The sequence below is a fragment of the Leguminivora glycinivorella genome, chromosome 2 (genome assembly GCF_023078275.1).
Source record: "Leguminivora glycinivorella isolate SPB_JAAS2020 chromosome 2, LegGlyc_1.1, whole genome shotgun sequence".
Lineage (NCBI taxonomy): Eukaryota > Metazoa > Arthropoda > Insecta > Lepidoptera > Tortricidae > Leguminivora > Leguminivora glycinivorella.
The window spans coordinates 7,608,607-7,630,335 of NC_062972.1; the positions used below are offsets into that span (position 1 = coordinate 7,608,607).

A 21,729-nucleotide genomic window follows, 5' to 3' on the forward strand; every position below is an offset into this window, starting at 1 on the left:
CTATAGATTGACATAGCTAATGATGTTTTTGCCTAATTAAGTTAAAGTAAACTTTATAAATGTATTTTTGTGGTTTTCAAGTCGTAATAAAATGGGGTAGTATTTGTTTTTTCGGTTAATTGGACAGTAATAAATAATATAAAATAGATTTTAAAAAAGCCTGCCAAGAGTGCCAATAAGGGTCAGAAAGAAGTCAATGAAAGTGGTGGTGAATAAAACTGTAATATTATAATGTATTCCATTTGTTACTCAATTCAATAAATTCTTTTAAGACATGGTTTTATCTGCTCTATAAACAGCCCGTAGACATTCGCAACGGCCCGCTCCGAGCGCCATCTATCATTTCCTCCATCCACTCGCCGGGTTAAACACATAAGTGACATTGACGGCCACCGCCACCGCAGCTCGACCTCCCGCTACTCCCAATCTATACTTAAATTCATCTACACCTCAAATAGAATAGGGACCAAGTAATACTGGTAGCTCGATCTGGGCGGCGTCGTATTAAATTATATTTTGGTCAGGTACGGGCTGATCTGAAATAAGACTGACGATCAATGGAATTGACGAGACTTTTAAAGGTAAGGATAATAATACTTCTTGTGATAAAAATGGAATGATACTTTTGTGCTTGTATTGCTAACCACTGGTTAAGTAGTACATTAATTTTGGTTCAAATATTACATACATGCCCGTGTGGTGACGGGTTAAGAATTTCACCACCCCCTTTCTTCCCGTGGGTGTCGTAGAAGGCGACTGTGGGATATGGGGTAAATTGTGGCGTAGGCGAGAGGCTGGCAACCTGTCACTGCAATGTCACAGTTTTGTTTTCTGTCAACCCCTTATTTGCCAAGAGTGGCATTGAAACTTGAGTAGTTTCATATGCTCTGCCTACCCCTTCATGGGATACAGGCGTGATTGTATGTTATGTTATGTTATATTACATACAGTAAACCCATATGCCCATATAATTTACAACTGAGGAGTGTCTTTTCAAAAGGACTTATTTCTATAAGTCAACAAGGTTTATTTCTCTAGGAAGACATAGATAAAAATAACTTCTGTTGACTTATGGAAATAAGTCCTTTTGAAAAGACGAGGAGTGTGTTCTCAACTCTGTTACAAATATGCAACATAGTGATTAGTCTCAAAAAATCGTCTTGGAATGCATATTTAATATATGACCATACCACAATGAACTCGAAATTTGGATGAAAATAGGCAAGTTTACAGTGTTCAATGAACTCAAAAGTGACACTATCTTGCCTCTTTTTTTGTTTTTTTAACCCCCGACGCAAAAACGACGGGGTGCTATAAGTTTGATGTGTCTGTCTGTCTGTTTGTCTGTCTGTCTATATGTGTGTCTGTCTGTGGCATCGTAGCTCCCGAACGGATGAACCGATTTCGATTTCGTTTTTTTTGTTTAAAAACTGAGTTAGTCGGGAGTGTTCTTAGCCATGTTTCATGAAAATCGGTCCACTATGTCGAGGTCGGGGGTTTTTTCAAATTTTTTTAGTCAGTGTATGTTATAAAGTATCTGATCTAAATAAAAATTCAGCTACTTCAAAAGCTACTCTATTAAAATTCAACACTTAAAACACATTTTTTTAAATGCTAATCAGGTAGGTACATAATGTATTTAATAGATATTATTATTCATAAAAAACCTTTCCTCACCATATAAAATATCTGCATCACATTAAATGCACAATTAACTCCGCCGCAATTTCAGAAGCCTCAGAATTATGTTAAAAACATTAAAATTCAAAATTAAGTCATTACTGATTTGGTGAGGGCGTTAAATTGCAATATTATAATAACCGCCATTAAACGGTGGCGAAACGATCAATGATGTTCCAATCGCTTACCGAATGGCAGTACGTCGGACGCCCTGCACCGTTTAGCCATAAAAGCACAGAACTAAAAGTAATTGTACGCTGTACGCGTAAGGAGATGTTGACCTGTGTTGTTTTTTGTGCATAACAATTTGAAGCTACATACTTGTACCTCGTGCGTTATAGACGTTATTTGGTTATGAATGCCTAATCCAATTCCATGATTTGATGATACCAATTCATTTGTTTTATTCGTCATAATTCTTATCCTAGTCAATAAAATAATTATAATTTTGAATGCAGGATACGAGATTATGAAATACATAGTAGAGGTAGATGCCTGCGGGGCTGCGGCCAAGCCTAAAAAAAGGTTAGATAGACTGTGTTGAAGAGCCTTAGGGGTTGTCGAGTCAAGTAAGGTTGCCAAGGACCTGGAAGAGGCTAATACGATAAAGAGCTGCAACGGGTTGTAGCGCCGCCTAGAATAACCTAACCACAAAATTACAATTTTGAACAAACCCCCGACCGCGATATAGTGGACCAATTTTCCTGAAACATGTCTAAGAACTCACAACTAAATCTAAATCGGTTCAGCCGTTCAGGAGCTACGATGCCACAGACAGACAGGCAGACACATCAAACTTATAACACCCCGTCGTTTTTGCGTCGGGGGTTAAAAAGAATGTAACATTAAAATCGGGGATTAACCTACTTTTCGCGCGTCTACGCGTCGCCAACATTGCTCGGAGGCATTATACCTAGTCATAGTCAGTTGTTTTTTAAACAACTCTAAAAGTATGCTAAGAATATTGTAGGTAAGTAGGTACATACCTACTTGTATATAATTGCATAGATCGCACCTGCCCACATACCCCACGGCCCCGCGTCACAGGCACGTCACAGAAACATCAGTCCATACAAAAACGATTGACAAAAGATTCTGCACTCACATTGTCCCGGCATCATTTATCAAGAACGCTTCGCTGGCGACGTTCGAAAGCAGATCCGCTGATCAATGTAGCTGTGTAGGCCCGAGGGTCGAAGCGATTAAAATTTTTGGTAAGGTTTTTGGTGACCAGCATACGAAACTGTACACATGTTTTGGGTTACTACAATTCAGCATGTAAATATTTCATTTTACATAGCTGCATACGTAGTTAACTCAACTTTGGCAATTAGTAAAACTACTTGTTTATACTATTTAATAATAATATTAAATAAGAACCTGATTCTCTTCCCTGTTCCCCTATTTTCTCCTCATACATTCATTGCGAATCGTTCTCCTCCCGCACCGCCCGTATAAATATTACCTAAATTATTCTTACTTACTCGCTCCCGCAGTTTAGGTATTTATTTATACGTGTATAACTTTATTCGTCGCTCCGCCCTTATAAATTATTTACCTAAATATATATTATTAACCGCACCCGCAATTTAGGTATACGTTTATAAGAGCTTATCCTTCATAGGAACATAAATTGACTTACCGCATATTTAACCCTTCTCATGCAATATGGCAAAAGAAACAAAAGCCGAAAGCGTTGACAGCTGGTGTTATGAAGACGAGTTGTCAATGCTTGAAGCAAAACGCAACGTCTTCTTTGAACTCGTCCAGGGTATTTATAAAAAGTCGCTAGTTGCCGATACAGATGCAGTGAGTCGCGAAAGTTTTCTTGACGCTGCTGACACTATTGACGAACTTCGGACGGAGTTCAAAGAAGTGGTAAATGAGTACAACCGCACGCTACTGAGGACTAAGACGGCTGCTGTCCCTAACTATCAGCCGCTCATAGCCTTTGAAGATTTGTACTGCCGCATCAGGAGAGTGGTCAAGCGACTGCAACCAGCCGCACCGCCGGCCTCTTCGCCGCCTTTATCGGTGGAGAGAGCTAGACCTTCTTTGCCAACGATGGAACTGGTAGCGTTTGATGGAGACATACGTAACTGGCCGCTGTTCTACGCTAGTTTTAAATCGAGAGTGCACGACAATCTGTCACTTACCGACGAGGAGAAGCTGTTTTATTTAATTGGGAAATTGTCACCAAAAGCTCAAGCCGTCTTTGCAGGTATAACTCCGAGCGCTGACAATTATCAGCTTATTCTAGATAGTCTACTTGACAGATTTCAAGATAAGCGCACTCTTGCCTCGACTTACATGGATCAAATGCTCAATTTGAAGATTAATGGTCCCGCTTCCTCGTCTAACTTCCAGACATTCATTGATAAGTTTGTGACAGCTGCGAATGCGCTTAAATCGCTTAAGCTGGATGATTTAAGCGATTTTATGCTTATGCATATAGCTTTAAAGAAGTTAGACCAGGAAACTCTTCGAGCATTTGAGATGCTGCATCGAAATACGAAGTTGCCTACATTTCGCGATCTGTCAGATTTCATGAAAAGTCAGTTTAGGATTTATCAAAACTCGCAACTGTAAGAGTAATTATTTATTAATGCCTTATATTTTGATTTATCTTACTGTTATTTATGATGAAAGTATTAAAGAATATCAATTGACTCATACTAGTCACTGGTTTCCGCCATGTTGGATTGTTATAAAAATGGCGGACATACAGTGACGGTGTCCAGTTCGAGTACAGACGAGTTGTAGTGAAGAAGTCTTGAATTATTTATTGTAAATTGGTTGTTAATATGTTTGTTATAAGCGAATAAAGTAAAGTGATGGTACAAGTAATAGTTTTCATCATCAACCCGGTAATGTCCCCAACAGGTCAGAAATGGGACGAAACAAGAATCTGTAAAGATTTTTGCCACGCCACACGAACGTAAGGTTTTCTTTCCTTTGGTTTTTTTTTTTGTGGAAGTACCATTATCTTACTTTACGAAACGTGCACTGAAATTGTTATGGTAAGTGAGACATTTATTTTTCTTTCTTTGGCGTTGTAGAACTGGTTTGATAATCTACCGTCATGACTATATTGCAAAATCTGATGGAATAAAATAATTGTGGTAAATTATATCAATAGATCAATAATACGCATAAAACAAAAGTATAATTATTGATAAAACGTGCAGTAGTCAATCACTTCTCATTATTTAACATTATTGTTAAAAAAAAAAAGATGTCATCATTACATTTACTTACCCTCAGTACTGTGTATTATTAAAAGTTATAACGATTTCTTATTTTTATGAATCCAAAATGGAACACAACTTGTTCAGAAAATTGCATATTATTTTACACATTAAGCGCTACGATATGCTGCAGCGGTCAATTTGTGACAGTATGTCTTTAAGAAATCGTGGAGTTATGAGTAAACTGGCACTTTGTCAATAGGAATAAACTCTTGATTAAACGATTTTTCCTTTGTATTAGCAATGCCTCGAGTTGTTAAAAACGGCTAACAAAATTTTGCTTCAAATTCACATCTCGGTTTTTGAAAAGTGGTGACATTTATTATACCAGTAAGAAAATAATCATGGGTCAAATACTTGTTACTTAATTATGATACATATTCGAACTTATCAGATTATACAGATCTGGAATACAATTTAAAATAAATATTTAATTATATAAGCTGTGTAAAAATATGTAATCATAAAATATTCTAATATTGCAATTTCTTGAGTCAAGGGACACAATATTGGTAAAAAATATGTAGGTATACATATTATGACATGTTGATTTTAGTTCAAATTGAAAATTATAATACAGGGTTACTTGATATTTGATGCGTTAAGTACGATATTGATCATAGTATTTTTAATGTATACAAAAGTCATTTCCATCTGACACGTGGCATAATGCCGGACCGTGCCCAAATCCTGGACTAAGTTTTTAAATACTTTGTGTGAATCGAATCCATTACATTAATCGTTAAATCGAAGTTGTGTCACTGTCATTCAATTCTGTCACTGAATTTAAAATTTAATGAAATTAACTTTATTGTATTAAAATGCCGGATTGTATATCCATCTGTTTTAATAATGTGACTTCTTATTGTAAAAAGGAAGTCTTAAGCTTAACCGTAACTAGAAAATTAAAGTTTTGCTGTGTTTAATCTGATTGGCAAGAACATGATTGAATGTTACCATATAACGTTAATTTCCAATCAAACTAAGTTCTAAATCTTCATCTGTGAAGCATATGTTGTACGTCAAGTCGTTTTAAAAAACATGTTTATCGTTATAGCAGTGGTATCGTTACAGCAGTTGTCAATCTATAACAACAATCTAATAATATGATCGTTATCATTTCTTTTAAAAAAGTTTGGTCACCTCTGTTGTTCGTGAAATCATTTTCGGATATACGAGTAGTAACTCGTTATAAAACAAAAATGTTTTTCCTTATAAATCTCAAATATTTTAACTGTGTTATAGATTTTACAAAGTTTAATTCCATGAAAATTGAAGTGCTTGGTCTCCTCTTGCTTGTTGACGGCAGGCAAAAGGTTACATTTATTATTACTATTCTACAATGGCCAGTGATGGCGCAAGTATCTGGTCAATGTATATCAAATCATTCTTCGTATATTACCATGATAATCATGGGTATGTATTCGATGGGAAATCGACAACTAATGTATAATGCTGTGAATTTAATCAATGACATCATTGTTTGTTTCTGAAATAACACTAATTCAATATTAATTGCAATGATGATTTATATATTGCAATGGTGATAATTCAGGCAAATGAGATGACATCACTTCACAATTAGAGTCATATGTAGAGTCATATGTAGAGTCATATGTAGAGTCAGATGTAGAGTCAGATGTAGAGTCAGATGTAGAGTCAGATGTAGAGTCAGATGTAGAGTCAGATGTAGAGTCAGATGTAGAGTCAGATGTAGAGTCAGATGTAGAGTCAGATGTAGAGTCAGATGTAGAGTCAGATGTAGAGTCAGATGTAGAGTCAGATGTAGAGTCAGATGTAGAGTCAGATGTAGAGTCAGATGTAGAGTCAGATGTAGAGTCAGATGTAGAGTCAGATGTAGAGTCAGATGTAGAGTCAGTCATTATCAAGAGTTATATTAATAGGTGTATTAATCATGTCGGTCAATATGTAGAGTTGGTGATACTCATGTAACAGAACGGTCAATATGTCGAGTTGGTCATAATCATGTAAAAGAACGGTCAATATGTAAGTTGGTCATAATCATGTAAAAGAACGTATAATATGTAGATTTGGTCATAACTCATAATCATGTAATAAGTAATAACGCGTGAATAATAAAATATTTTGATCGTAGTACAAGGTATACAATTAACGCTATTATGGTACTTATTGGTAGATATCAACAAGGAGGATACCTATGGCACAATGTAACATGTATCTTATGGAATCAATGTTTGATGCACGTGGACGGACGTGTTAGTGTAAAGCACGTGGATGAACGTGCGAGTCTTTTAAGCGCGTGGATGGACGTGCGAGTATTTTAAGCGCGTGGATGAACGTGCGACTTTTGAAGCGCGTAGATGTACGTGCGAAGCTTTTAATTTTAATACACGTTGATGAACGTGCTAACGTTTAATTTTAATCTTAATAAATAATACATTAAACAATAATATAAGTAGTAGAATTCTTACTGATATAAGCAATCGATTCAAAATAATCGACCAAAAATAATATTCTAATATTTCATTACACGCCTTACGTTAACAATCGGGATATGTAGTTGGGAAAACTTAAATAAAATGTTAGTCAATTACAGATAATTTGAGGCGCAATGCCATGTTCATGAGTGCTTTTATTATTTGAGTTAAAAATTTTACTATGTTCATAAATACCTACAAAAGCATCTAAAAAAAATTGTTTTATCAATGACATTATGAGAGTATATGCGTTATGTGATTTTAGTAACACGGGAAACCAACCTATTATTAGACGGACACGTAATCTCGCTTGCCCGTATTATATAAAAATTATTACCTTAATGATATGATAGATCATTTTGTCGACTTCTAATGAAAAAAGGATCTTCGTAAGTTCGATATTATTCAAGGCGATATAATGTGTTATTTAATTAAAAAAAATAAAGGGTAACTATATATAATATTAATTGAACACAAGTACATCTCTATAATGCATGCATAAATTCTGGTCTCATGGCTTATAATATATATGCAGTTCTTGGTTTTTCTTCAGAAAGCTTAAATCGCTCAAACTACATTGCGATGATGTTTCATAAAGCGGTTATTAATTAGTTTTATTCACATTATACCGCGAATATCGCTGCATTAGATAAGTTTTGATTTATTTATTTCATTAATATAAAAGTACACTTCAATCTTTAATAATTTATATTATGAACGACAATGTCAAATATTACAATTATGGCGACTTTTTGATTGGTTAAGTAGTACAGTAATTACATTTTTCTCTTTTGGCTACCCGTATCTAGTTCTTTATGTGTAATATAACCTTGGGTGCTCATTCTCAAAAATAAAGTAACAAAGAACATTATGTTTTAAATTATTATGCTTGAATCAGAAGTAACAATAAATTTGAATAACATACGCAACTTATACTTATTACTTAGCATATTTTGTTGGTGATATATTTGGTACATACTAAAAGTCAAGTACATATACCTCGTATCGGTTATGAAGAGACCTATCCAAGTATCTGTTATGACTCTTCGTAAGACAAATATTCTGCGATATACTTACATTCGTTAAGAATAATATAAAAGGTTCAATTGTATAAACCCATTTCATAGATATCAGGAATAAAACTAAAATGTAGAAACCCAACATAATATTCATTGTCTAAATTCGCAATAGCCTTTCATGGAAAATAAAGTTATACTTGATGTATATGTGGATAGACCTCTTGATAATTATATGAAAACCCCACAGCTTGAAAGCAGTACGAATAATGATTATTCATATACCTTATCTATGTCATTGCAGCCACATTGCTTATGTATATAATATCTAACGGCTGTCGCTATAATAAATAGCAATTCGAATAGCAATAGAAACATGTGACAATCATATTAACTTGTTGACAAAAATGAATTTCAAAAGTTCTTTGACAAAACCTTATTTTTACTACACCGTGTTTCACTTAACACTAAAAACCTGAAAACAGTTTGTTCAGAATCGAGAGTAGAATCGATTGAGCTATATCTTGATGGGGGTAATATTTTTATTTAAATTAGTATTATTAGTTATTTTTTACGTGCCCATTCTATTGTACTCGTAATACAACATTGTGTATATCGCATTGCTAGAGGTTGTTTATTTTTTTCAGTATTTAGGGGTATTAATACTGGCTGGTTACATGGACGATTATTTTTTCCGCTACTAGTTTGACGTTGTTTGTCAGTTCAATCTTAATGTTTATCATAAGAGATAACAAATTCAACTCTTACCTAATTACAACCTTGTCATTTTGAATATTGAGTTTATTTGCTTACTGCGATTACCTGTCCAATTTGAAGTTTACTGTGACAAAGCTTTAAAGTGTTTTACAGTGACATCTTAGCTGTCTATTGGTAAACCTTATGTCGTTGCAGTAACGTACACAAATAAATAGTCTTATGGTTTATGATGGTAGTTAGCAATTATTTTATTGACTGTAGAGCTAAAAGTCAAGTAGAGCTGTACATAAATCTAAAAATTCAATTAAAAAAAAGTAACCATCAGAATAAAACATGAATACTCTAGATGAGTTTAAAAAAATAAAAATCAGTTGGGGTGTCTGAGGTTTTGAGTGATACCGGAAACATCGTGTATAATCAGAAATACAGATCAATTTAATTCCACTTATATGGGCCTATAACCTAAATAAAATAACTTGGAATTAACTTACATTAATTATATCCCCAATATATAAAGAAGTTTTCTATTTCGACATACTATTGCATCAATCTTAACTAGAACCTAAAAAAAAAAGTAATAATGATAACAGAATAAAAAAATAAATAAAGACGTACACCGTGCACCATAGTCGTATTTGCGATGGTGCTTAAATAGTTGTTAAATATAATATGTATAATACGTTACAAATGGTAAATAAATAATTAGGCACGATATTTCATTAATCACGGGTTATTTGAGTATTTAAAGATTCTGCAGATGTGTATACTGCATAAATCAGAAAAATCTTAAATATAATTACTCAGTATAGCGATATATTAATAAGTGACGACAATAATTTATTTAATCATCACATTGGCATCACGACTATCAATACATTGTGACTTATTAAATTGATTACCGAACCATAATAATTTTACCATAATTTCGAAGACAGTCGAAATTTTATGTTTCTAAAGAAAGTGTTGCAAGTTTCAGATCAAGGACCCAGGAGCGTCCAGGTGAAAGGGCCAGGGTCTGGTATTCATTTACCACCCAGGAGTGCCCAGGTAGAGGGTCGGGGTGTAGATTCACTTCCGACCCAGGAGTGCCCAGGAGAGAGGGTCAGGGTAAAGATACCTCTTTCGATCGTCGACTGAGTCCTTAAATGCTGGCATGGTATGCGAGCTTGCGTCTGGCGGCGCAATATCCAGCGTCCATGATGAGCAGCTGCGGCAGCAGGCTGACAGAGCTTGGGTGGCCCATGATGCTATTGCCCCGTAGCGGCACGGGAATTCCGTTCAATCATGTGATGAGGTGGTGATATCATAAAATCGTGTAAATATGTTCTTTTTGCTTATGTTTCGCGAGTGAAGTGTGCAGTGAAGTGTTGCATTGTTTACTGAAATATGTTTATAACTTGTGAATGCCTTCTAATTAATTTAATCATCATAATTTAATTGGATGTAATAAATTCAATTGGATGTAATGAATTTAATTAAATGTAATGAATTTAATTGGATCTCAATAATTTAAATCGAAGTAAATCTTATTCATATATTTATTTTTCACAGGCCTATGTCTGATTAATGCTCTTTCTTTACACTTGATAAGGTTTATAGAAATATTTAAAAATCCATTTTTAGTATACGTAAGTTATAGTTTTATTATAATTGAGAATTACTTTTCCATAAATAAATAATATTCTGCTAATATCAGTCTTACAGCATATCGTAATTATGTGGTAAAGGTATCGGTATGAAGTGTTATATGTTTTGTATTTCTATTGTTTAAGAATTATTTCAAATGCATATTATACTACACTTTTTTGTTGTATAAACTGGTATTGTCTTTCTTTTGAATTATTTCACATTAAGCTTTGGCGAAGGGTCTCGCCTCGAACAGGATGGCCGAGCTGTAAGAGTAATTATTTATTAATGCCTTATATTTTGATTTATCTTACTGTTATTTATGATGAAAGTATTAAAGAATATCAATTGACTCATACTAGTCACTGGTTTCCGCCATGTTGGATTGTTATAAAAATGGCGGACATACAGTGACGGTGTCCAGTTCGAGTACAGACGAGTTGTAGTGAAGAAGTCTTGAATTATTTATTGTAAATTGGTTGTTAATATGTTTGTTATAAGCGAATAAAGTAAAGTGATGGTACAAGTAATAGTTTTCATCATCAACCCGGTAATGTCCCCAACACAACCATGTACCGCCGTCTCCGCCGCCGTAAATCCATCGCGCGAAAAAGGTGTTAAGTCGATTCAACCGCGTAGTGCCGCACCTAAACTACAAAGCTACGTTGCTTTCGCGAGCACTACTAAATGTATTTGTGACAATATTGTCCATGAACATTTATTCAAATGTCCTTCTTTCAACGACTTAACGTCTTCTGATCGCTTCAAACGCGCTAAAGAGCTTAAAGCATGTATTAACTGCTTAAGCATTAAACACCGCACCCGCGAGTGCAATTCCGAGGTGAAGTGTCGAGTTTGTCATCAAAAGCATCATACTCTGTTGCATTTTGACAAGAACAAGGATGAAAAAGCTACGACCTCTGATGAGTCAAATGCATCTACGAGCAACGCAGCTATTAAAACATCCTCGCCGCCGGAAGGCACGTCCTGTAACACGTCTATCGTGACGCAAGCACTTGCTGCCTCTAACAATAAAATGTCAAATCAAGACTCAGCATCTTCGTGTGACACGGTTTTGCTGTCCACCGCAAAGGTCATCGTTCGCGACAGTAAGGGTGAAACGCAGGTTGTCAAATGTCTGCTTGACACCGCGTCACAAAGTAACTTCATTACTGAAGAATGTTGTAGGCGCTTAGGTTTAACTTTTGATAGGAAACCAAGCTCTGTATTTGGCATTGGAAAAACCAAGAAAATTGTTAAGGGGAACGCAAACGTAAAAGTATTTTCGCGATTCGACGATAATATCAACTTCGACGTTTCGAGTTTGGTGGTCGATCGCATCACCGACGACCTGCCGTCAGTGCCCGTGGACATGTCAGCACTGACACATGTTCATGGTCTCCCTCTAGCTGACGACACGTTGGATACGCCCGTCGCCATTGATGTACTGGTCGGTGCAACTATATTTCCACATTTGCTGCTGCCGCACATCGTCAAAAGCGAAGTGGACTATATGCCACCAGCTATACAGACGGTACTGGGGTATATTTTAATGGGTTCGGTGCCTGCTTTACAGCCACCGCGTAAATATACTTCAGCTTGTTGTACTTCCGTGGATTCCATGGACCACCTCCTCAAAAAGTTCTGGGAACTTGAGGAAGTATCCGCTCCGCCCGCTCAAAGCCAGGATGACTTTGAATGCGAGGAATATTTCCGCGCCACCACTACGCGCGACGCTAGTGGTAGATATACTGTGGCATTGCCTTTCCGAGATGACGTGTTCAAGCTCGGAGAGTCGCATTCGGCTGCTAAGAGGCGCTTTCTTTGTCTTGAAAGAAAGCTAGAGTCATCGAGTGTGTTACGTGCTGCCTATGACGATATAATTCGTGAATACGTCAGTAAGGGTTATATATCGGACGTGACTAACTCTCTCAACGCGAACACCTCTTCAGCCCTCGCATACATAATTCCTCATCATGCTGTCGTGCGTGAGGATAAGACCACTACCAAAGTTCGTATGGTCCTGGACTCGAGTAGCAAGACAACTACAGGCCTGTCGCTGAATGATGTCTTGCACTCAGGGCCCAATCTTCAAGGGGATTTATTTTCAATCCTCTTGAACTTTCGCTTATTCAAAATAGCGCTTTCAGCCGATTGTCGCCAAATGTTTTTACAGATTGGTGTTCGCGAATCGGACCGCCAGTTTCAACGAATCTTATATAGATTCCGCCCGGCAGATCCCATTTCGACATACGAATTTAACCGTGTGTGTTTTGGTATGAAGTCGAGCCCATATCACGCGCTCCGCGTCGTTCGCCAGCTGATTGCAGACGACGGAAATAAGTTTCCAATGGCAGCAGCGATCGCATCGTCCTGCACATACATGGATGACGTATGCTTCAGCATTATGTCAGATGATTCGCAACAGCAGGATGAATCTGTTGCTATCGCTGCGGCTAAGGAGCTTATTGACCTATTCAAATGCGGTCAATTTGATCTTGTCAAATGGACCTGCAACTCAGAGACCGTGCTACGTGAGATACCTGCTTCTCATAGGGCTTCCGTAGACTTGGAAATAGACCCAGGAGTCTCGCAAAAGGTCCTTGGCTTGTGTTGGAATAAATCTGGCGATTATTTCCATTTCAAGGTGACAGAGCCAGATCCAACGTGCACTAAAAGGACAATCTTGTCTGCAGTGGCTCGCCTATGGGATAACGTCGGCTTAGTAGCTCCAGTTGTCCTTTACGCAAAACTCCTCATACAGGAGCTTTGGTTGATCAAATGCGACTGGTATGAGACTCCCCCGACCCATATTGTAAATTTATGGGAACGATTTTGTTCTGAGTTGCCAAAATTGAATGAAATTCATATACCGCGTCATCTCGGGGTAGTACAAGGTTGTACTATAAACCTCTTAGGCTTCGGTGATGCTTCCGAGCGGGCATATGGAGGTGTAGTTTATCTTCAGGTCATAAACGGGAATGAAGTGACAGTTCGATTGGTGTGTTCCAAGTCGAAGGTCTCTCCCTTGAAGACAGTCTCTGTAGCGAGATTAGAGCTGTGTGCTGCTGTCCTCCTGGCAAAGCTCATGCGGAAGGTGCAAGATAATTTCGAGCCCCGTTACAACATTAACGAGATCTACGCCTTTACTGACTCGAAAGTTGCGCTCTGCTGGATTCAGTCATCACCACACCGCTGGCAAACATTCGTTGCCAATCGCGTTGTTAAGATAATTGAAGCTGTACCGGCCAGCTGCTTCCATCATGTGGCGGGCTTAGAAAATCCCGCGGATTGCTTGTCGCGTGGCCTGACGCCTACTAAGCTTGTGGATCATCCTTTGTGGTTTACAGGACCGGCTTGGGCATCCAAGCATCCATCAGAATGGCCTTTAAGGGAGCTCGATCGAGAGTCCATCGGAGAAGTGCCGGAGCTTAAGCCTCTTGCACACGCTACTACTACGGATGTGTCAGAGTCACCACTTTATTCCCTCGCGCAGCGGATATCGTCGTGGTCTCGATTACTGCGCATCGTCGTATACGTGTACCGCATCCTTAACCCGAAACCGCTCCCCACGGCCCTTACCCGATCCGACTTAGAGTTTGCTGAAGGCAAAATTCTCTCATCGTTGCAAAACGAACATTTTTGTGACGATATTGAGAAAATTAAGAGCAAGAAATATTGCTCACCTGCTTTACAAAAGCTCAAACCGTTCTTAGACAAAGACGGTCTAATTCGTGTTGGAGGCAGGTTGACAAATACAGACTTGCAGTATTCTCAGAAGCACCCAATTGTGCTCCCGCGACGTGATCATGTAGTCAATATGATCGTTGACTACGTTCACAGAAAGCATTTGCATGCTGGTCCCGAGTCAATGATGACTATACTTAGGCTTCAGTATTGGATTCTGTCGGCTCGTCGTGTCATTCGCGACCGCATTGCCAAATGCAACACTTGTTTCAGAGCGAATCCACAATCGTCTTTTCCGCTCATGGCAGACTTACCGGGCTGTCGCGTGAATCAAGTGGATAAACCGTTTACGCATACAGGGTGTGATTATGCAGGCCCTCTGCAATATACGCCTACTCGTGGCAGAGGAGTGAAGAGTCGCAAGGCTTGGTTATGTATTTTCACTTGCCTCACTACGCGCTGTCTTCACATTGAGATAGCGACGGAATTGAGTACCGCCAACTTCATGGCTGCATTAAAGCGCCTTTTGGCACGCCGTGGTCCTGTCCAATGCATGTATTCGGACAATGGAACCAATTTCGTTGGCGCCAATTCTTATATGCGTGACCTCTACAAGTTCTTGGATGCTCATCGTCCACTTATAGAGATGGAACTAGCGCAGAACCGCATTGATTGGAAGTTCATCCCTCCTGCTTCTGCTCATTTTGGAGGCGCATGGGAGTCTATGGTGAAAATAGTAAAAAATCACCTTTTCAAGGTGATCGGTACGCAAATACTGACGTACGAAGAACTTCTAACGACGCTTGCTCAGATAGAAGCGCTCGTTAGTTCCCGGCCTCTAACAGCCTTGAGCAGTGACCCCGCTGAGCCATCAGCTCTTACTCCTGCTCATTTTCTCCATACTGCTCCACTGTTGTCGTTACCTACTCCATTGGTCGAGTCAGGTAACTTACGTGAACGACATGCCCTCCTAGATAGGATAGTGCAGTCTTTCTGGCAACGATGGCGAGCAGAGTATCTGTATCAGTTGCAATCTCGAGCTAAATGGACAACGCCATCAGTTCCCATCGCAATTGGCACAGTAGTCGTCATTAAAGTAGATAATGCGCCGCCATTCTCATGGCCATTGGGTGTTGTAGACGCAGTGTAAACTAAAACAATACTTTACAGGAACCTAACGGGTAAACAATAGACGACCGTAGCGGTCGTGGATTACGCAATAAAATAAATGTAACTTTATGGCTATACAATAAATGACCGTGTACGGGTCCAACTTGCTAACCTAACTGTTGCTTATTTACCTGAATGTTTAATTTATTTATTACTAAATTATTCTATATTTATAATCTAAAAATATTGTAGTGGACGGACACGTCGGCTACACATCCTTCAAAGGACGGCTCAACCCGCGTTGTTACTGTCAGGACAAGTAAAGGAAGTTTCGTCCGTCCTGTCGTGCGGTTGTGTCCTTTGCCTAACCAGTAATGGAATGGGTATTATGTTAGAATAATATTATTTTTTTCGCTATTATTTTACTCGAAGAAAAGGGTCATTATTTATTTATTTTATTTAGTACTTCTTTCCTTTAAAGGAACCCTTTAAAGCCGGGGAGAAATGTTCGCGCCCTTTTCATTCATTATCATTCATATCGTCCATTCCGCTCGCTCTTCCTTATGATAGGTTCAACCTCATTTTTAATTGTCATGTCACCCGCCTCTTTGCCAAACTTCTTAAAAAATATAAAATACGTCAAGTGTCAATCCGCAAAAAGAAAGTCGTTGTCAATGGTGAATAAAAATATCCGCAACGAATTAAGTTATTAATTAATTATATTATAATAGAACGATTCGCGAGTGTGCAGTGCAAGGAAAGAGAGAACCAAGCTTTACAAGGGTGGCCACCCGATAAACTCTCGAGACGACAACATCGGTGAGTTTGGCTCCCCATCAATCTCCATAATTTTATTTTCCGTTTTGTTTTATTTTATTACAATAGTTCGTTAGGAACTTCGTATCCGCAGGTCCTTCAACATTTCCGCCTCGGGGCGGGATTTGCCCGCCATGTCGCCGGACCCGGTGCCCGAACCCGACCTGACACCGGAGGCGCCGCGGGTTGATTCCGGTAACGACGGCGGGGACTTCGCGAGTCAGAGCGAGAGTGAGCCTGCCAATGAGCAACTGAGGAGGTCTTTGGAAGAGGCGATTACGCAGTATCGCTCCACAAACAACCCTAGGCCACGATTACCACGTCTGCCCATGAATAGACGCAATCTAGCGCTAATAGGAGCCTTAAATGCTTTACTAGATCCATATATGCGGACTAGTAAAGATCTAGATGATACACACTCGATCATGTACTGCGGGGCCATCGCGGCGTGCCGTGTTGCTCGAGTCAAGTTTCCGGACGCTGACCGTGCAACTAGGACCGCCGGAGGTGTCCCTGCATGGCAAGTACGGATCGAGCGTCGTATCAACTCGTTTAGGACTCTCATTGCAAAGCTGATCTGCTTCAGAGGGGGTAATAATCGCCCCCGAGTAATGCGCTTTGTGAACCAGGCGTTCGCGGGGACGGGCATCAGGCCCCGCGACTATTTGGCCAATGTCACAGAGCGCATCGACTTCCTGAAGCAGAAAGTCTATGCATGGGCAAGCCGTATTCGCCGCTACAGAAAGCGTGTGGACCGATTCCAGCAGAATCGTCTTTTTCAAAGCGACCATAGGAAAGTATACCGAAGGTGGGAGGAAACCGACCCTCGTGTGTCCGACGTGCGGCTACCGGATGCTACTGCCATGTCTGATTTCTGGCGTAGCATCTGGTCGGTGCCCGTTGAGCACACGGAGGGCGAGTGGATGACCGTTGTCGAACGTGAGTGCGAGAACATCGAGCCTATGGGGGCTATCACCATCAGCCCCGACGACGTAAGTTGTGCTACCCGTACGGCCCAGAACTGGAAAAGTCCTGGACCGGACGGATTGCACAACTTCTGGCTAAAATGGTTTCGATGCTCGCACTCGCGTTTGGCAACGCAATTTCAACAAGCCCTCGATCTTGGTTCTCTCCCACCTTCCCTAACAACTGGTGTTACTTTCCTGCTCTATAAGTCCGGTAGTACCACGGAAGCAAAAAACTACAGACCCATTACGTGCTTGCCTACACTTTACAAGCTCCTTACATCCATTTTGAGAGCAAAAATTAACGCGCATATTGTCGCTAACAACATTCTGGCTCCCGCTCAAAATGGATGTAGGGTTGGGTCCCGTGGTACTAAAGAGCTCCTCCTCATAGACATGACCATCTGCCAACAAGTTCGGCGGAACAGGGGAGCCATCTCGGCCGCTTGGATTGACTATAAGAAGGCCTATGATTCGGTGCCTCATTCATGGCTGAGAAGGGTATTGGAGCTGTATAAACTTGATGCAGCTTTAATATCCTTCCTGGCTGCATGTATGAGGCAGTGGACCACAGTCCTTCGTCAACCAGGAGGCAGGGATGACCCCCTGGCCCGCAGGACTTCATAAGGATTGAGCGAGGAATATTCCAGGGTGACAGTTTGAGTCCATTATGGTTCTGCCTAGCTCTGAATCCCCTCAGCACGCTGCTGAAGGATTCTGGGCTAGGTTGCCGGCTTCGGAGAGAGGGTGAAGTCATCTCTCACCTTCTGTACATGGACGATCTCAAACTATTTGCACCGAACACCCAAGACCTGATGGTGCTATTGAAAACCACAGAAGTTTTCAGTACCGCCATCAGAATGGAGTTTGGTGTCGATAAGTGTGCTGTTATGCATGTACAGCGGGGGAGGTTGTAAATTCAGAAAATTTACAACTTTCTGAGACGATGTCGTTCAGATCTATCTCTGAATCAGAAACCTATAAGTACCTTGGTATGTCACAGTCGTTGGGTATTGAGGATGTTGGCATTAGACGGTCGGTGAAGGAGCGCTTTTTCAGTCGGCTCACAAAAGTCCTTAACAGTCTTTTGTCAGGAGGCAACAAAGTGCGCGCCTTTAACGCCTGGGTAATGCCTCTACTCACATACTCCTTTGGCATACTACGGTGGACCCAGACTGAGCTGGACGCCCTGGATCGGAGGGTCCGTTCACTGCTTACCACACATCGTATGTTACACCCGCGCTCGTCTGTTATGAGATTGTACATCCCACGGAAGTGCGGAGGTCGAGGCTTCCTAAACGCCAAAGATCTCCACAACCGTGAGGTGTACAATCTCAGGAATTACTTCCTTAACAACGAGTGTGGGATGCATCGTGATGTGGTAGCAGTTGACGGAAACCTCACGCCGCTCTCCTTGGCGAAAGAGAACTGGCGCAAACCTGTGGTACTAAGTACTGCGGACCGCAAGGCGGTATGGGAGAGCAAGCAGCTACACGGGCGGTTCTACAAGGCCCTCACGGGACCCGATGTAGACCTGCTCGCATCGGTGAACTGGTTACGATTCGGGGACCTCTTCGGAGAAACCGAGGGTTTTGCCTGTGCAATTGCGGACGAAGTTATGATGACGAACAACTACCGGAAATATATCCTGAAGGACGGTACGGTCGACATTTGTCGGGCATGCCGCCGTCCCGGAGAGTCACTCAGGCATATCATTTCCGGTTGTTCTCATCTTGCTAACGGCGAGTACCTGCACAGACATAATCTCGTAGCTAGGATTATTCACCAGCAACTTGCTCTTCAATACGGCCTTGTGGACCGCGAAGTACCGTACTACAAGTACTTGCCTGCGCCAGTTCTTGAAAATGGTCGTGCCACGCTCTATTGGGATCGATCTATTATCACTGACAGGACTATTATAGCCAATAAGCCTGACATTGTGATAATAGATCGACCGCAACGCCGGGCCGTGCTCGTTGACATCACCATCCCCCATGATGAGAATCTCGTGAAAGCCGAGAAGGACAAGTCCAGTAAGTACCTAGACTTGGCTCACGAGATAACCGCCATGTGGGATGTTGATTCAACGATCATTGTTCCGATAGTCGTTTCAGCGAACGGTCTCATAGCGAAGAGTCTCGACCAACATCTTAAGAGACTCTCGCTAGGTGGCTGGATCAAGGGCCAGATGCAGAAGGCGGTGATCTTGGACACGGCGCGGATAGTCCGACGGTTCCTCTCTCTGCAGCCCTAACCACCGGCAGCTTGGGCCCTGCCCCGCTGCTGGCGGCACCCTAGGTTAGGTTTTTTATAATGTGTTTATATGTTTTTTATATTGTTTTGTATGTGTTTCTGTATTTTACTTTTATATTCATATTATAAAAAGCTTAACCTAAGAAGCAAAATAAATAAAGGAAATATTAAATAATAATATTTTGACTTCACTGGCCAAGGCCATAACGGCCGGATGACGGGATTTTTAGTAAGATTTAGGTGTTATGGTGACCAGCGTACGAAACTGTTGCGTACGTCAGATCGCTACATTTTTATAAATACTAACCTGTAAAGGCTGTAAATGTTAATTACAACTTATAATAACCTTGCTCAAACAGGCAACGTTCTAAACAAAAAGCCAACATAAATAAATAATAATAAAAAAGTCTGTAATTGATTTTTAGGACCAATGGTCAAAAATCTCAGGGAAAACTCGGGCAATTAGGTACTACAACTACGTTGCAATTTCGGAATAAGATTCTTTCAATATTCTGCCACAAAATATTTTTTCATGCTTTTTTGAACTAATCCAAAAGTACGAATTCCATTTGTACAAAAAAATTGATTTGCATTATCTATCAACAACGCATTTCATTAGGCTCGCACTTTAGCCGACGTTTGTAGGATACCATTTAAACGTCAATTCGTTTCATTTCATTTCATTTCTATGTTTTCATTTGCATGAAATAAATCCGGCAAAGGTCCGAGTATGTGTTTGAAATTTCATATTAGTTTCTTTACTGAAAGAGCTAAATAATAATAAGCTCTGAAATATTATTTCTTTAGCTGTAAGTTGTATTGGAGTCCTCAAAATACCCGAACTAAATCATCATGTAGCTTATGTCAAATCAATAATTAACACTTTCGAAACCGGGCTCTACGCGGCGCTACGACATTTTCGCTGCATACGGGGAAACCCATGTAATCGGCTACGCTTCTACGAGCGGTGTGCCCGACAGTCGGGTTCTTGGTAGCGAAAGTGTTAAACATCAAAGAAAATCTACAAATATCTATTCCTTTGAAACGTATTTAGAGGCTAAATTAATTGTTTATCACACATAATTACTCTTAAATTACGAGCACTGATAACATGGTAATCAAAGCAAGCCGAATAGACCACGTGTTGACCTTGTCTACTTAAGATAAGAATTATTACTATTATTTCCAAGTATTCTACTTCAAACCAAATTTAGTATGATCTCATAATCACTTTTAACCATTTATAGATGCTGTATGCTACGAAAAAAGAACGGTAATGGTAAGTACGTCACGGAAACTAATTATGTGTAATTTTTGGTTCTAGTAAAATGGCGCTACTCATTTTCTTCATACTATGTAGGTATGTAATTTTCCCTGATTTTCAAGCTATCGAGGTTCGTAGTATAGTAACCTTAATTCAAAAATGTGACGTCACGTACCTACTACCTAGCCAGTGGCGGGGCGTCGATACAACTCGATTCCCTACGGGTTCCCTAAAATTATTCAGTATCTGTAGAAGTTCATACAAAACAGATCCCGAAAACCCCTCCGGCTTTATCAACGAAAATTTTCACGCCCCGCCACTGCTACCTACCTAAATGTTTTGGTAAGCCTAGTTTTGTATGGGGGTTTGAACAGCGCTCCAAGCGGGATATTAGCGAGTGAGTAGGCGAGTATATCTAAACAAAATTAATAAAATTGAAAACGTAATATTCGAATGAAATATTCAGTAGGGGTTCAGATCTGTAATGTATCCCAAGATCTCATTAATATTGGCTGACTTGCCTTACGAAATAAAAGTAAAAAACGCTCTATGCAAGTGTTTTTCTGCTCATTCGAATACGACACTATAAGGCACTTGAAATAAATACAGTATAATTAATAGCACTGTTCAGATGTATTACTAAATGTAACTGCTTTTACTTCGCAAAGTGGATTTTAATTAATTAAGATAACATTTTAAACTACCTTCGATCGTAAAAAAATGATCTGTCAATTAGGATTATTCAGGCCATTATTAAATGCTTTTTTTTATATAAAATACATGTAATATGTATGCATACATACATACGATATTATCCTAGACATACATGTATGTCTAGGATAATATCGTAATATATTTTGTAAGAATTGAATTTGTATTGTGCTATCA

General features: G+C 39.6%; 1 protein-coding gene across 1 annotated transcript; it reads left to right on the forward strand.

Annotated features, from left to right (window-relative positions):
- The first annotated feature begins 3,328 nt into the window (after positions 1-3,328).
- LOC125235434 lies at positions 3,329-15,583 on the forward strand. Its single transcript, XM_048142005.1, has 2 exons — positions 3,329-4,263; positions 11,315-15,583. Exons 1-2 carry the CDS (start codon positions 3,349-3,351, stop codon positions 15,581-15,583), a joined length of 5,184 nt encoding a protein of 1,727 aa, XP_047997962.1. The 5' UTR covers positions 3,329-3,348.
- Positions 15,584-21,729: the final 6,146 nt, after the last annotated feature.

Bases quoted from the DNA above. Each gene is read 5' to 3' on its own strand.
- LOC125235434 (XM_048142005.1), top strand. From the start codon at position 3,349: ATGGCAAAAGAAACAAAAGCCGAAAGCGTTGACAGCTGGTGTTATGAA. The intron at 4,264-11,314 runs CTGTAAGAGTAA...TCCCCAACACAA, and splicing joins GGATTTATCAAAACTCGCAA to CCATGTACCGCCGTCTCCGC.